The 14,715-nt window shown below is 41.8% G+C and overlaps 1 protein-coding gene across 1 annotated transcript in view; it reads left to right on the top strand.

Annotated features, from left to right (window-relative positions):
• The window catches only part of PDIA5 (protein disulfide isomerase family A member 5), a 101,492-nt gene that overhangs the window by 38,347 nt on the left and 48,430 nt on the right, over positions 1-14,715 (top strand). The window contains exons 8-11 of the mRNA XM_030454229.1: positions 2,896-2,963; positions 7,401-7,492; positions 7,598-7,669; positions 14,222-14,358. Of these exons, the coding sequence (XP_030310089.1) occupies positions 2,896-2,963; positions 7,401-7,492; positions 7,598-7,669; positions 14,222-14,358 (369 nt within the window). The remainder of the gene's footprint in view (positions 1-2,895; positions 2,964-7,400; positions 7,493-7,597; positions 7,670-14,221; positions 14,359-14,715) is intronic.

The raw sequence follows: 14,715 nt of genomic DNA, 5'->3' as shown, positions 1-14,715 counted from the left end.
GGGAAATTGATGTTAGGCACCACTAGCAATTTGCTGGCTGATTTCCTTTAAAACTGTAACCCAAAGCATCTTTATCTGCTGTTTCTCAGGGTATTTTCTCTCATAATTACTGCTTCAAATACCATTCTGCCGTTTTAGTCTCATCTGAGGACTGCCGAGAAGACCAGAATTGCCAAAGACCTAATTTGATGCATAAGAGAATGTTTTTTTCCTTTAATGAAATTAGTTTCAGCTCCATTCCTTCAGCCTCTGCAGTCTGTCCTGTGTGGCTTAGCATGGCATCCAGTTGTTCCCAGTTGCTGCTGCTGCCTCTGCATCAGCTGGAGATGATGCTCCTGCTCTGCCAGCAAATCTCCCCTTCAGGGAGAGTTCAGCTGCAGAGTGCTCTCACAGTTTACCTGTATCATGAAAAATTGTTTTCCACAACTGAGTCTTCCTGAAATGTGCCTTATCTAACCTGTTGTTATCTTTGAACCATTCCCCCAGAAACCCTCCTCCTTTCAGTTTCTCTTCTTTTGAAGTAGCAAAACACCTGCTAGTCTTCAGTGCTGTGATACTTTTACTTCTTTCTAAACTGCTGTGAAGGAAGCCTACTTGTAAGGTTTTTTGTTTTTTTTCTCGTCTCTCATTCTGCAATTCTTAACTCCCTCATCTTTTATTTAACACACAAGACCTTCCGACTGGGTTCTTGACCAATTTTTCTTTTCTTACTCCTTATGCTAGAGACAGAATGCATCCAGCAGGTGCATTAAAGTGCTGTCTTTGGGCAGCTGAAATTCCTGCTTGCATACAGGTGTTAACTATCATAACTGGGAGCAGCAAATCAAGGCAGGTCACTGAAGGAAATTCTGCTTTTCTTTACTTGGAAGGGGTGACTCAGAGGTCTTTGGCATGAGAGGACATCAGAGACTTTTTATTGGAAGCTGTGGGGAAGACAGCTGCATTATTTCTCTGATTTTTGCAAGCAGGGGTTTGGATTCATTGTGGCAGATTCATAGGAAATGGGCTCTTTCATTACCTACCAGTGCAGAGAGAGATGAAAGTGACTACAAACTTTAAATGCAGTTTCTTTACTGTTTCAGGGATACTTGATCTGGGTAAAATGACTCAGAGCAAAGGCACACTTCCCTGAGAAGATATTACCTGCCATTTGGAGACCATTCAGTGTACTTTTGGACCTGTATTATAATGTCAGACATCTCTAAGTACGAAAAATTAGGTATACTTAGAGGCATTCAGATTTATTCTGTAGTTAACACTGTCAAAGAAGACTCCTGCAGGAAGTGGTCTGGATCTGGCAACAAAAAGGACCTATTTGTAGCATATATGTAACATCATTGGAAACAGGGCTTTAAAAATGGAGGTGTTAACTAGTGGAGAAAATAATTTATGTTTCATTAAGCTCCTTCTTTTGAAGAAGAAAACTAGTTTTTCAAGGTTATCCTTTTATGAGGCTTGGTATCTTGAACAGTGTAACCCAGAAATGCATCCCCAGGAGGGATTGTATTGAAGTGGGCTTGAGAACAGTGAGTTTGAGGGAGCAGCAAAGCTGGATGTGGAAGAACTATGGAGGTGAAGGCTGGGTGGAGGAGGCTGGTATGTTCCTGTGCTCCAGAAGAGTGTCTAGGGAGTGGTGAGAGATGGAAGAGGAGAAGAGAAGGGAGCTGGGGGAGTTCTGGGCCTGAGGCTGTTGAAGAGAGAAGAAAGAGAAGATTCAGAAAATGGTGTTAACAACTTGAATCTTTTGATGTCTGCCCAGTGGTTTGGATGAAACTGCAAGACCTCAATTGGCCTCACTTGAGTGGTCCATGACCACCAAGAAATGGACATTTTGACCAGCACTAATGTGACAGCCTCACTGGTGACTTGAACAGAGAGATTGATCAAAGGTGGAAAGACCACAGAAACTGAGATCTCTCCTTCTCTGGTTAAATGATGTTCTTCCCAGGCATGCTGATGTGATTCTAAACCACTGGCTGCAATATCTGTTCTTCCTTTCTGGAAGATAATTTAAAACTCTTGTGTCATCACCAGAATAGAAATGCTGACTATTGTGCCATGGTGTTTCCCCAAGAAGTGTCTCAAGTGCTTGGCTACAGCTTCTTGTATTTCATGCTGTCTTATCCTGCCCCTTCCCATGTGCATGCATGTATTTATTTATTTTGGCAGGAATGAAACCTGATGCTCACAAGGTGATTTAGTACTAATCTGCTTAGTGCTCTGGAGCATCATCAAACCACTCTTAGCACACTATACATTGGTACTCTTCCTCAGTTGCTCCTTGGGTTTTCCTCAGCACTTGATTATTACACCTTAAAAAGGCTGTTGCTTCTTCTGAGTAGTATCTTCTCAATTAACAGAGCACTGTTTAACTTTTGATGTCTGTTTAATGTGTTTAGGAAATGTCTCAAATGAATTTCAAAGACTTGTTAAGATGGGATGAATCTGAAGTACTTCCCCTCCCTCCCTTAAAGACCAGACATGCACAAAGTTTTTGTTTGGGTTCACAAGCATGACAACTTCCATTGACTTTTGAAATGTGAGTTTCATCTTAAGCTCCCCTCTGGGTTCAGCTCAGAGCATGAGGAATATAAGATGGAGTTACTCTTTCTAAAATTGGGATGAGAAATGAGTATGAAAATGAATAGCATAAAAACCATGCAAAAATAGCAGCATGTAACAAAGTAACATTCTTAGAAACTAATACTCTAATAAATATTAAGTGAAATAGAGGAGTTTTGTTTTAAAATATAGAAGTATAATTTATATGTTTTGTATGAATAATATACATTGAATATTAAAAAATGTAGTTTCACATGCTTTGAAGCAAAGATCCTACAGAATAGTCAGAATAGAAGTATTGGCATGTTACTTACACAGTTTCTTTTTTATCAGGGTGTGGTGTTTGTAAGAGAATGATGCCATCCTACCAGCAGGCAGCGACAGAACTGAAGGGTAAATACGTAAGTGAGAAGATAAGATTTATATACAATTTTTAAAAAAGCCTCCTGACACTTTGTTTTTTTGAGTATTTAAAACCTCTTACGCTTTTCAAAGTGGGGAATTTTAAGCAAGTCAAAACAAAACAGAAATTAACAACTCTGTTCCAGATCTGTTCTGGATTCTCTCTTTTGATTTTTATTCTTAAGCCTTTGGAGAATTAGATGCTAACTCACTTGCCCTTTGGATCTCATGTAATTCTTGCCATGGAAAAAACAGGCTCTGACACTATGTAGTTTTATGTTTAGCTTCTAATTTGTGGGTTTCTAGTTCTGTTGAGCTCTTGCTTTGAAAGATAAAGAAGTGTTTGCCATAATGGTTTTAGTCAGCTTTTTGGCCTGCTTGATCACTGAGGGAATGATTGCCTTTATGATGATAATTAACCCACTTTTTTAGTGGAGACTCACAGTGTTATGGAAGGGGATATCCCTGCATTAGTTTCTGACTACCCTCCGAGGCACTAAACATAAGCATTAATGAAATCCTGTCAGTTTACTGTAGCTCTGTCAACGAAGTTAACATTCATACCAGGTTGAAATGAAAAAAAGTTTTAACCTTAATAAAATCTATCAACAGCCATCACAATTATTTAGTTACCTGTTTGTACTAGTAAAGGTTATAGATCTCTCTAAGCAAGTTGAATACCCTTCTGAAGTCAAAGTTTTATGATGTGGTATGTATAATTTATATGATCCCAATAATTCATGAGTGACAGAGAAATAGGTTTTTGATTTCATGGTTACCTGAATTTGGTCTGATCCTACCTGTTGGATATTTCACTGTTTACCATTTTCCTTTAGGGTAAAGATCAAGCACTTCAGTTCATCAATAGGATGGCTCTGTCCAGAACTTCTCATAAGCACTGAGTGCTGTCAGACTCCTCCACATTTTCCCAATTAGTTGTTTTTCAAAACTGCTTTCTCTAAATCCTCGTTCGCTTAGGGCTGAAGTAAGTGGGAGTGGTTCAGATTTATTTGGGACACTACAACTCTTGAAGATATTTTCAAGAGTGTGTTTGTCTACCCAAGCAGCACTTTAATACCATCTCCCCTTGGTGGAGCCTGTGCCACTGTACCAGGGAAGGCATTCCCATCCTGCCTGGCATTGTGAGGGGTGGGATGGGCAGGGATTAGGAGTGTAAAACTGACTACAGAGGCAATGCACAAGAGAGGCATGCTGCAGAGCACCATGTTCTCCTGCAGTTATCCTTTCCTTGTCCATGTGCAGCTCATTTTATTAAATTCAGACTGGAGAATTTAAACTCCAAATCTATTCTAGTTTGATTATTTCCATCCTCAGTTGGAAATGGTTTCTGTAGATCCAGGATAATCCTGCACAGCTGAGTGACAGCACTGTGGCACAGCAGTGCCTGTGCTGGATGCAACTCAGGTCAGGGATGCTTTTTGCCCTGGAGCATTTTTTGTGCAGAATCAGTTCACATGAAGGTCCACTTATGCCCCTGCCACCTGTGTATTTCACAAAAAAATCAGTCTGTTTGTCTGAATTTGATCTAATTAGATTCCTGAGTGGGATGTGTACACAGTTTGCCATTTCTAAAGTTAACTGCGCTGTACCTATCATAGATTATCCATGGGGTATCTAAGAATGATGCTGACCTCCAGATCAGGCTTTTCTGGGGAGTTTTAGATTAGTTTGGGTGAGCTGAATGTTTGGCCTTTTAATCTGACCTGTCATTAGCTGTCAGGATGTGCCAGGTTCAAAAGCAAGGATTACTGTTATGTAGCAGAAACACGAAGTATTGAACTGCCTGTTTAATAGGTCATAAAAGTGAAAAGGTGAACTGTGCCTGTTGTGGGTTGCTATGTTCTCTTTGGACTGGTTGTTCCTTGGCCCAGTACCATTACTGAGAGGAAGTCAGGGTGGTATTTCAGTGTTATGTTTGGTTTAGACCTTGCAATTCCGTTACACTTAGCACAGAAGGAATAAAGGGACTCAATCAGAAAGGATGGCTTATCTTATCCTTGGCACAAGAGAGTCCCATGGTTTGAGTTGGGTGGGTTCTGGCAGGTGGCTGTCACTGATGTGCTGTGGCCCTAGTGCAGGGAGGAACTGGTGGTCAGCCAAGCACTTCAGCATCTCCTTGATGCCCATGGACCTCATGAGTGTGCTAGAGTGCTTGAGTGTGTGCTTAGGTGCTTTCCTGCTCTGGTGCTGGACTTTTTGGTGAAAACATGAGACTTCAGAAGCATCAAGTTCATATGCTTATTCCACATACCAAATAAAGGAAGCCTTTATTTAATCTGTTTGTTAAACTTGGCTCTGAAAAGGCATCAGGTAGTGGTATGAGGTACCATTTTTGGAGCAATCCCTTTGAAGAAACTGTGAAGTGGGCGAGGTGTCACAATAAAACAGGAATGGTCAGAAGCCCAGAAGACATGACCACTTGGGAGAGGTTCAGAATTGGTATAGGTTATAGTTAGCTTGGTGGAGAGCAGATAAGTGTTGAAATACGTCAAATGTTACTGCAGAGGTGAAAGGAGTAAACTGATCTTCATGTCTGCTGTGGCTATTACAAGAGGTAATGGATTGAAATTGAAGTCAGGGTCATTCAGTCATTTGCTAAAAGCAAATTAACTAAACATCTGGTAGGAGCAGCTTAGGTACAGAGAGAGGATCCTGGCTGTGGTTAGTAGATGTATTTTGATGGTCCTTGACAGGCTGATATTACATAATTCTGTGATTATAGGCCAGCCAAAGCTGTTACTTTTGTCATTAAAAATGAATCTGATTGTAATAGGCTTTTTGCTAATTGTATTTGGTGTGATGTATGAACACCAGAATGAATCCAGGTTATTGACTTACATCAGTCAGGGCAGGCTGGGTGAAATTGTAGTGGAGTATCTGAAATGGCTGGAAATGCCAATTTAAAGCCTAGAAAATCCTCTAAGTTCACAGCAAATGTGAAATGGGGTAGACTGTTGTTTATGAGGGAGTTAGTTAACAAGCTTGGTTCTCACTTTATGAAGCATCTACTGTGTATTGATCCCATTGCATTTAGCCACTCTCAATTGGTGACAGAGAGGGTAAGGGAAGGGGAGAATTGGGTCTAGATAATCTCATTAATTCAGTCAATCTGCTTGTTGGAACTACAATGAAAATTTGAAATAAGAGACTTGGCTAGCAAGTATAAGCCCTATTTCTGTACTCTTAGTTAGCTTTCCTTTATGCTTTCTCAGGATAGAGGAGAGGAAGCAAACTATCTCTCTGTGACTTTCCAGCACCTTCTTAGAAAATGTTGACCTTCAAATGAGGATTTTCTGCTTTAAGATTTATTTCATGCTAGCTCTGAGCACATTTGTTTGGCCTGTGCAGTTTGCTGCAGTCAGGAACTTGGTATTCAATTCTGATGTGGTATTTGAGCTGGAAGGAGAAAATCCTGGTTTTGGAGGGGAAAGGAGGAGGGGTTTAGATTGAAACCTTGCTACTAAAATGATTTAAGCTGTCAGTGCCATAAACTGAGTTAATCATAAAGTGGTGTCTCAGCAACTCACTGGTTGAAGGTTTGATAGCAGAATAACCCCCACACCCACAGAAAATCAGAGTCGGTGTCATCTTCAAATTTTTCCTTGAGAAATTCTTTCAAGTTACTTGATCAAGGCACAAGGGAATAAGCTGTAGGAGCCCTGAGCCTGAAGCTTGGGGTAAAGGGCTCTGGAGATAGAGGTTGGGTAAGGATAGAGGTAAGGAAAGGCTTTTCACTTTTTCATTTACAAAATCACCTTACTTCTGTGCCCCTCTTGATATCTGTAGGACAAAGTTCATTCCTAACTCTCACTTTACCAGTCAGGTAATTTAACATATTTAAAGCATATAAATGCTATGTGGTATTTCCTGGTCTTATGGAAACAGGGCACATTCATATCAATATTATGCTGATTTCCTCTTGCCATTCATTAAGGACATTTTTGGACTGGGATAACTCCAGCACTTGGTAGGTTGGAGCTTCTAGCAGCTCATGTGATTGCTGGAGTGGAAACCAGAGAGATAAGTGTGGAACTTCATGCATTTTAGCTAATGTTTGGATGTGAACTAAGCCAGCTACTTGCAGAAGGAGGAAAAGAAATTAGTTAGGCTTGTAGCTTAACATACAAATATGCAAAGAGAGCATGAGTAGTGTAACTAGGAGAATTACATTTTTGTTAGTGGGTGAATAAAAAGAAATGTAGATACTTCCAGAGCAGGGAGAAGACAAGCTGATTGGTGTGTGTTTTCTGTGGGCTAGATTCAAATATTGCTCTCTTCCTCCTTGCATAAAATCAGAAGAATACTGACTTTTACAGAGATCCCCTTTAATTTACAGCAACTTAACTCTTTAAAAAAAGTTGTAATGTTCCTGCTTCATTGCATGAATCAATACAATTGTGGTCTGTTTTTTTCAGGTTCTTGCAGGGATGAATGTTTACTCTGCTGAATTTGAGAGGATAAAGGAAGAATACGGTGTCCGGGGATATCCTACAATCTGCTATTTTGAGTCAGTTATGCTTTGCAACTACTTTAGAAATCAGACACTGAACTTATAATTGCATGTTCTTATCTTTCAGGGCAAGGACTAAACCTTGTTTTGTTACTTTAACAGGAAAGGAAAGTTCCTGTTCCACTTTGAGAACTACGGTGCTACTGCGGCAGATATAGCAGAGTGGCTGAAAAAGTAAGGCAGTGAACTTCATGCACTCCACATTCTGAGTACTCTTCGTTATTTACAGAATGCAATGATTTAGGAACAGCTATCTCTCTCCCTCATTCCCTCTGCTCAGAAGAGCAAACATTACTATCCTACTGAGGTTGGCTAAACCAGAGAGACTTCCTAATCTTTGGTTTTTAGTGTGCATGCCTTGCATGTTACAATTGCATTTCATCTGTAATAGGAGGCTGCAGATCAAAATAAATGCAGATACATAGATCTCAGCTTTGTTAAAAATGCCAACTTAAATTTTCAGTGAACTTAATTCCTTGCAAAAAGTCTTGACTTTTTAAAATAATGTATGTACTGAGTGCACAGTTCTCACTGGTTCTCACTCCAGCCTTTAGCTGGAGCCTTTAGAGTATCTTGCAGAGACAAACAGGAGATCAAGGCACCCTGGATTGCTCGTCATTTTAAGTCTGTGTTTCCTGACATGACATGAAAAGATACTGAAAGCATCTTGTTCTACCTAAAGAGAGCTATTTTCAGTCATAAATTGGGGGCTGAACGAGCCTGTAGGACCAGCAGTTGAGAAAGAGAGAGAGACAGAGAAGTGTGAGCATGTTTATAGCTGATCATGAGCTGGTGTAAATCAGCACATTGGCAGTGAAGCTGACAGAGCAGCTGAGAGGAGCTGAGGTGATGGAGAAAGGTTGTTAGCAGTTAGCCTTGGCTCTTGGGAATTGTATCATCTTTGCAACTCTCCCTTGTTTGCTGCAGCCAAGGAAATAATCTTGAAATGAAGCTAATAAAAGGAAACAAATGCTTGGGAAGGAACAGACAGTTGTGATAATGTGGTTTAGGAAAACTGTCTCAAAATAAATGTGTATTACTGCACTAGTGAGGCCATGCTGGAGATGTAGGTATGGTTCCAGGCAACCCAGGGTCTTCAGCAGTGATAGTCTTCAGCAGGTGCTGAAGCTGAGAACCCACGAATGAAGTGACAGTAGCATTTCTATTACCAACAAGAGATACAAACACTGCAAGCTAGTACTGCCTGCTGGATCAAAGAGGAGAAATTTAGCAATAGTCTTTAAGCCTCATTTAGTCCATTAAGCCTTCAAATAGGAGTGATCAAGGTGGCAACTTCAGCAGTGCTGAGGTGATCAGCCCTTGGAGCAAGGATGTGACTTCATTGCCTGCACTTTATTATTCTTTTCAGTTTTGCAAGGATGTAGTTATCTCTTGGCTACCACATGTGAAACATTAGGTATTTGAGGTGGGTTTTTTCCCCTGCCTGCCCACATAATATCCAGATAATCCCTGTAATATGCAGTGCCTTTATATCAGTGCTGTGACAGCAAGTGAACACAGCTACTGGAGGCAAAGCAGAACAGCTGCAAGCTCTTTCCAATGATAATCTCTGCTAACAAGGCACTGTGGGCTTTGGCTGGTATTTCAGCAGTCCAGAGCTAAAGACAGCTGTTTGTCTTTACTTAGTGTTAGTGCATGCTCACTGGTTTCCCCAAAGATGATCTGAGCAGTAGCCTTCTTGCCCCTGTTTTGTATAACAAGTACAACTTTTAAGGAAACCATGTTGAGAAATTATGCATACTTGAATTTTGCCTGTAATTGGTGTTACAATTAAAACCGTAGATGGGGTAGATCAGCTACATGCATAATGTGATATTACTCTGAGGAATCTGCAGTACAAGTAGTCAAATAGTAAGGCAAGGGCTTTAGGAAATCCAAAGAGTGTAATTAGATAGCTGAAGGGCATATAGGCTAAAATTTCAAACAGTAGATTATTAAAATTGTGTCAGGAAGTCACTCAAATTCAAGACATCGCTCTGTGGAGCAGGGACCCAGCTGTGCCAGGGTGTACATGGCAGCCTGTGGTGAGGAAAGCCAGTGTGTGTCTATACTGTGCATGCATGTGCTGTCATCACAGATTCTTAAAAGAGAACCCAGAAAGACACTGAGCCATATGAAATGACCTATTTTTTGCGGATGCTAGGTACACGCTGCAGAAAACCAATTGTTTCTTTTCCCTCTTCTCTGTCTTTTCCCTCTAAATGTTACTGCTAATGTCCTGAAAGTAGTTGATCTATGCTGATATTTTTCAGGAGAGAAAGGCATGATTGAACTTAATGAAGGTTAGAATTATATAAATGCTAGTTTGGAGGGCTCCAACACCTTTTCTTATACTACATAATGAAGGTGCTTCTTTTTTATGGTGGAGCACGCTAAAGCATCAGTCTTATGGATCCTGAACCTCTCCTAGTCTTCCTAATAGGCACTGGCTCTGCCTTACAGAGTTTCAGATCTTTTTGTGAGGCAATGGAGAGAAATGAAGGCAAGCTGGACAGCTTCTTGCTGCTTTCAATAGCTGCTTAGTTAGTCTTGCTGTTTTTATGGAGTCCTCTTGGGCCCTTTCTTAGCACCAGCTACTCAGCTAAATCAAGAACTTGTTCCCTGTTCCTAATTGAATTAGCTCTTGATAACTCTTCCAGACTTAAGTCATTCCATTTTTGCTCTTCAGGCATTGGATGTGCCTTGTCTTAGTTTTAAATGACATTTTAGATTTTGCTTGTTTCTTCTTCCAGGCCTTGAGGTGCTTCTTACCAGCTCCTGTTTAGGCTTACTAGCATGCACAGCATTTTAAATTGGGCCATTTGAATAAGCATCTTGTGCCCTGCTTTACTAATTCCTTACTGAAATAGGTCATGCCAGGCACTGATTAACACGTTCTCTCAGTGTTTTGTAGACAGTGTTCATTTTTATCATGCTCTACCTACTCAACCCAACTCTCCTTCCGAATTCATAAAATGTCATGGTGTTTTCTGGAAAGCCAGCACTCTGCCAGGATACCTGCAGATTGTTTCACTCTTACAGGCTTGGCAACAGGGAAACTGACTATCTGCTAAGCTTTAAGAGAGTAAACTCTTGTGGACAGGGACATGCTTCTTTTTCTGTCTTGGCTGCTTGGCCAAATGCAGTTTTGATCGTTGTTTTGATGTTTGTTTCTATGTTCATTTATCATATCAGCAGCAGCAGATGTATGCATCACAGTTGTGCACGGTTTGGTTAATACTCTTGGATTATACTCATTGTTTACATCAACAGAATTTGGTATCTGACTCTTTGAGTATCTTATTTTTTATCAAACTAGGCTTTCAGCCTGGAAATGAGCAGGGCAGCATAAATGAGTTACCATCCGTTTGCCATTCCTTGTTCCAGGCAGCTAACACAAGAATACATTTCAATTAAAAATAGTAAATCTGCTTTCACCAGAGATGGGGTCACATCCAGATCTGCACTTTGCCAAAGAATTTGGGGAACTTTTGAGGATATTTGGAACTCATTACTGCAACTGGCAAGGGTAAAATTCCTTCAAAGTCTGGCTCCAAATGTTTGCATGTTTGGGTGTTCTTGATGTGAATACTCTTTTAATAAATAATGTCAGTTAGCATAGTTTAGTTCACATCTGCCAAAATCTCTTTTAATGTACATTAATAAAAGCCAAGAACAATTATTTAACGGAACAACAAACACTGAACTGGTTCAGAGGAGCTTGGGTTCAGATTCCAAGTGCTACCATGTCTTAGAGCAGTCTCTTTGGCTCTGATCCATCAAAGATGGATAAACTCGTGCATAGTGAGGTTGGTAGAACTCTTAGCTTTTAGGTTAAGCATGCAGTTGAGGAGCTTTGCTGAATTAGGCCTACAGCCCCACTGCTGAACGAGGAATTAATGGTGCTTCCCAGGTCACAGGGTTGGTTGGGGTAAAACTGTATATTCCTGAAATGGTCTGTGTGGCTGGCTCAGGGTCCCAACATGGCACCTCCTTATTTCACTGTCAGCTCTCATCCTGCTGTCAGTGTTCAAGGTGACTGGTTACAGTGGCTGTTTCTGTTTGGTACTTCTTCCTTTCATTTGCAGTGGCTCCTGAGAACTACCAGGTGTGAGTGTTGTGAGAAAGAGGGCATCCTGCTGAGGAGGGCAGAATCACACAGAATCACAGAATCCTAGGGGTTGGAAGGGACCTCGAAAGATCATCTAGTCCAACCCCCCCCCGCCAGAGCAGGGCCACCTAGAGTACATCACATAGGAATGTGTCCAAACGGGTTTTGAATGTCTCCAGTGAAGGAGACTCCACAACCTCCCTGGGCAGCCTGTTCCAGGGCTCTGTCACCCTTACAGTAAAAAAATTTTTTCGAATATTCAACTTGAACCTCCTATGCTCCAATTTACACCCATTACCCCTTGTCCTATCACTGTTCACTACTGAGAAGAGCCTAACTCCATCTCCCTGACACTCACCCCTTACATATTTGAAAACATTGATGAGGTGACCCCTCAGTCTCCTTTTCTCCAGACTAAAGAGACCCAGCTCCCTCAGCCTTTCCTCATAAGGGAGATGTTCCACTCCCTTAATCATCTTAGTAGCTCTGCGCTGGACTCTTTCAAGCACTTCCCTGTCCTTCTTGAACTGAGGGGCCCAGAACTGGACACAATACTCCAGGTGCGGCCTCACCAATGCAGAATAGAGGGGGAGGAGAACCTCTCTTGACCTACTAACCACGCCCTTTCTAATGCACCCCAGGATGCCATTGGCCTTCTTGGCCACAAGGGCACATTGCTGGCTCATGGTCATCCTCTTGTCAACCAGGACCCCCAGGTCTCTTTCACCTACACTGCTCTCCAGCAGGTCAGCCCCCAACCTATACTGGAACATCTTGTTGTTCTTCCCCAAATGCAAGACTCTACACTTCCCCTTGTTGAATTTCATCATGTTTCTCCCTGCCCAACTCTCCAGCCTGTCTAAGTCTCTCTGAATGGCAGCACAGCCCTCTGGTGTGTCAGCCACTCCTCCCAGCTTAGTGTCATCAGCAAACTTGCTGAGGGTACATTCTATACCCTCATCCAAGTCATTGATGAAGATATTAAACAACACCGGTCCCAGCACCGACCCCTGAGGGACTCCACTAGTCACACACCTCCAACCAGATTCTGCCCCATTGACTACAACTCTCTGACTCCTTCCTTTCAACCAGTTCCTGATCCACCTCACTACCTGATCACCAAACCCATAATTGATCAACTTATCTACAAGGATGCTGTGAGAGACGGTGTCAAATGCTTTACTGAAATCAAGATAAACCACATCTACTGCTCTTCCATCATCTATCCACCTAGTAATTTCCTCATAGAAGGCTATGAGGTTAGTCAAACATGATTTACCCTTGATAAAACCATGCTGACTGCTCTCAATGACTCCCATGTCCTTGATATGCCTGGAGAAAGTGACAAGAACAAGTTGTTCCATCACCTTTCCAGGGATTGAGGTGAGGCTGACCGGTCTATAGTTACCCGGGTCCTCCTTCTTGCCCTTTTTGTAGGCTGGAGTGACATTTGCTATCCTCCAGTCCTCAGGCACCTCTCCTGTTACCCATGACTTACTGAAGATGATGGAGAGTGGCCTAGCAATGACCTCCGCCAGCTCCCTCAGCACCCTTGGATGCATTCCATCTGGACCCATCGACTTATGGATGTCCAGATTACTCAGCTGATCCCTAACCCAATCCTCATCTACTATGTCTAACTCCTCATCTATCTCGACTACTTCTGGGGCTGAATGAATCTGGGGCTCATGCGGAAACCCCGCAGGAGTAAAGACAGAGGCAAAGAAGGCATTCAGCACCTCTGCCTTCTTTATATCCTCTGTCACCAGGGCTCCCAGCTCATTCCTTAGTGGGCCAATATTGCCTCTAGTGCTAGTTTTGTTAGCTATGTATTTGAAAAAGCCCTTTCTATTATCCTTAACCTGACTTGCAAGGTTAAGTTCCAAGGAGGCCTTAGCTTTCCTAATTGCTTCCCTACATCCTCTGACAACAGTCCTATATTCCTCCCAAGTGACCAGCCCCCCCTTCCATGATCTGTAGATTTTCCTTTTCCACTTAAGTTTTCCCAGCAGTTCCTTTTTTAACCATGCTGGTCTCCTAGCTCCCTTACTAGATTTCCTAACCATAGAGACGCTCTGATCCTGTGCTTGCAAATAGTGGTCCTTGAATATTGACCAGCTATCTTGAGCCCCTTTATCTTCTAACACCCTGTCCCATGGGATTTCTCTTAACAGTTGATTGAGGAGGCCAAAGTTTGCCCTGTGGAAGTCCAGGGTTCTGATCCTACTGGGTACTCTGTTCCTTCCACACAGGATCCTGAACTCTACCATCTCATGATCACTGCAGCCAAGGCTGCCATTGACCACCACTGCAACAGAAAATTCATCTGATATCTTTAATGTAATACTCAAGCAGTCTGGTTGTCTCCTTGCTTCATCCACTTTCATTGCTGAAATACTCTCATGAGCTTCTTGTGGATTTTTTATTCCTTCTGCAGTTTTATCTGAGTTTCAGTGCTTGTGAGTTCTGGGTGGGTACAATTATAGAAGCTGTTCAGTAGGGTTACTGTGTCATACATATACAGACATCTGCACAGTGTGGTTGCTTGCAGTCCAACTTGTCAGAATGCTTAGCATCAGAGAGCTGCTTTTCATCTGTGTCTGTTTGTCTTGTAGCCCACAGGCACCTCAGCCACAGGCTCCAGAAACTCCCTGGGCGGATGAAGAAAATGTAGTTTATCACCTCACTGATGAGGACTTCGACAAGTTTATAAAAGATCATTCATCTGTGCTAGTGATGTTCCATGCACCATGTGAGTTTTTTTTTTTTCTATTCTGTACCTTAAGCCAAATGCTTGCTAACAAAACCAATGGTGATTTTATGTGAAAGTTTCACAAACTTGTGAACTGAAAAGTCCAGGCTTTTCTTGCTTGTGATGATAGTTAAACACAAAAGGCATGAAATGTTTGTGAAGATGCTGATTCCAGGTTTAGGATGGAGATGTGCTGCTGGAAGAGATGCTTTGTAGACTGAGTCAAAGCATAACTGAAGAGGGTAATAATGCTTAAATAGTCTGAGGACTCATTGTTCTACAGCATGGTTTCCCATTTTTAGCTCATCTTCTGTGTTTGCTTTCAAAGCTGAGTGTGGTTGTTGAACAATTCAGCTT

This window comes from Calypte anna, chromosome 7 (genome assembly GCF_003957555.1).
Source record: "Calypte anna isolate BGI_N300 chromosome 7, bCalAnn1_v1.p, whole genome shotgun sequence".
NCBI lineage: Eukaryota > Metazoa > Chordata > Aves > Apodiformes > Trochilidae > Calypte > Calypte anna.
This window is presented reverse-complemented; position numbering and strand designations above follow the sequence as displayed.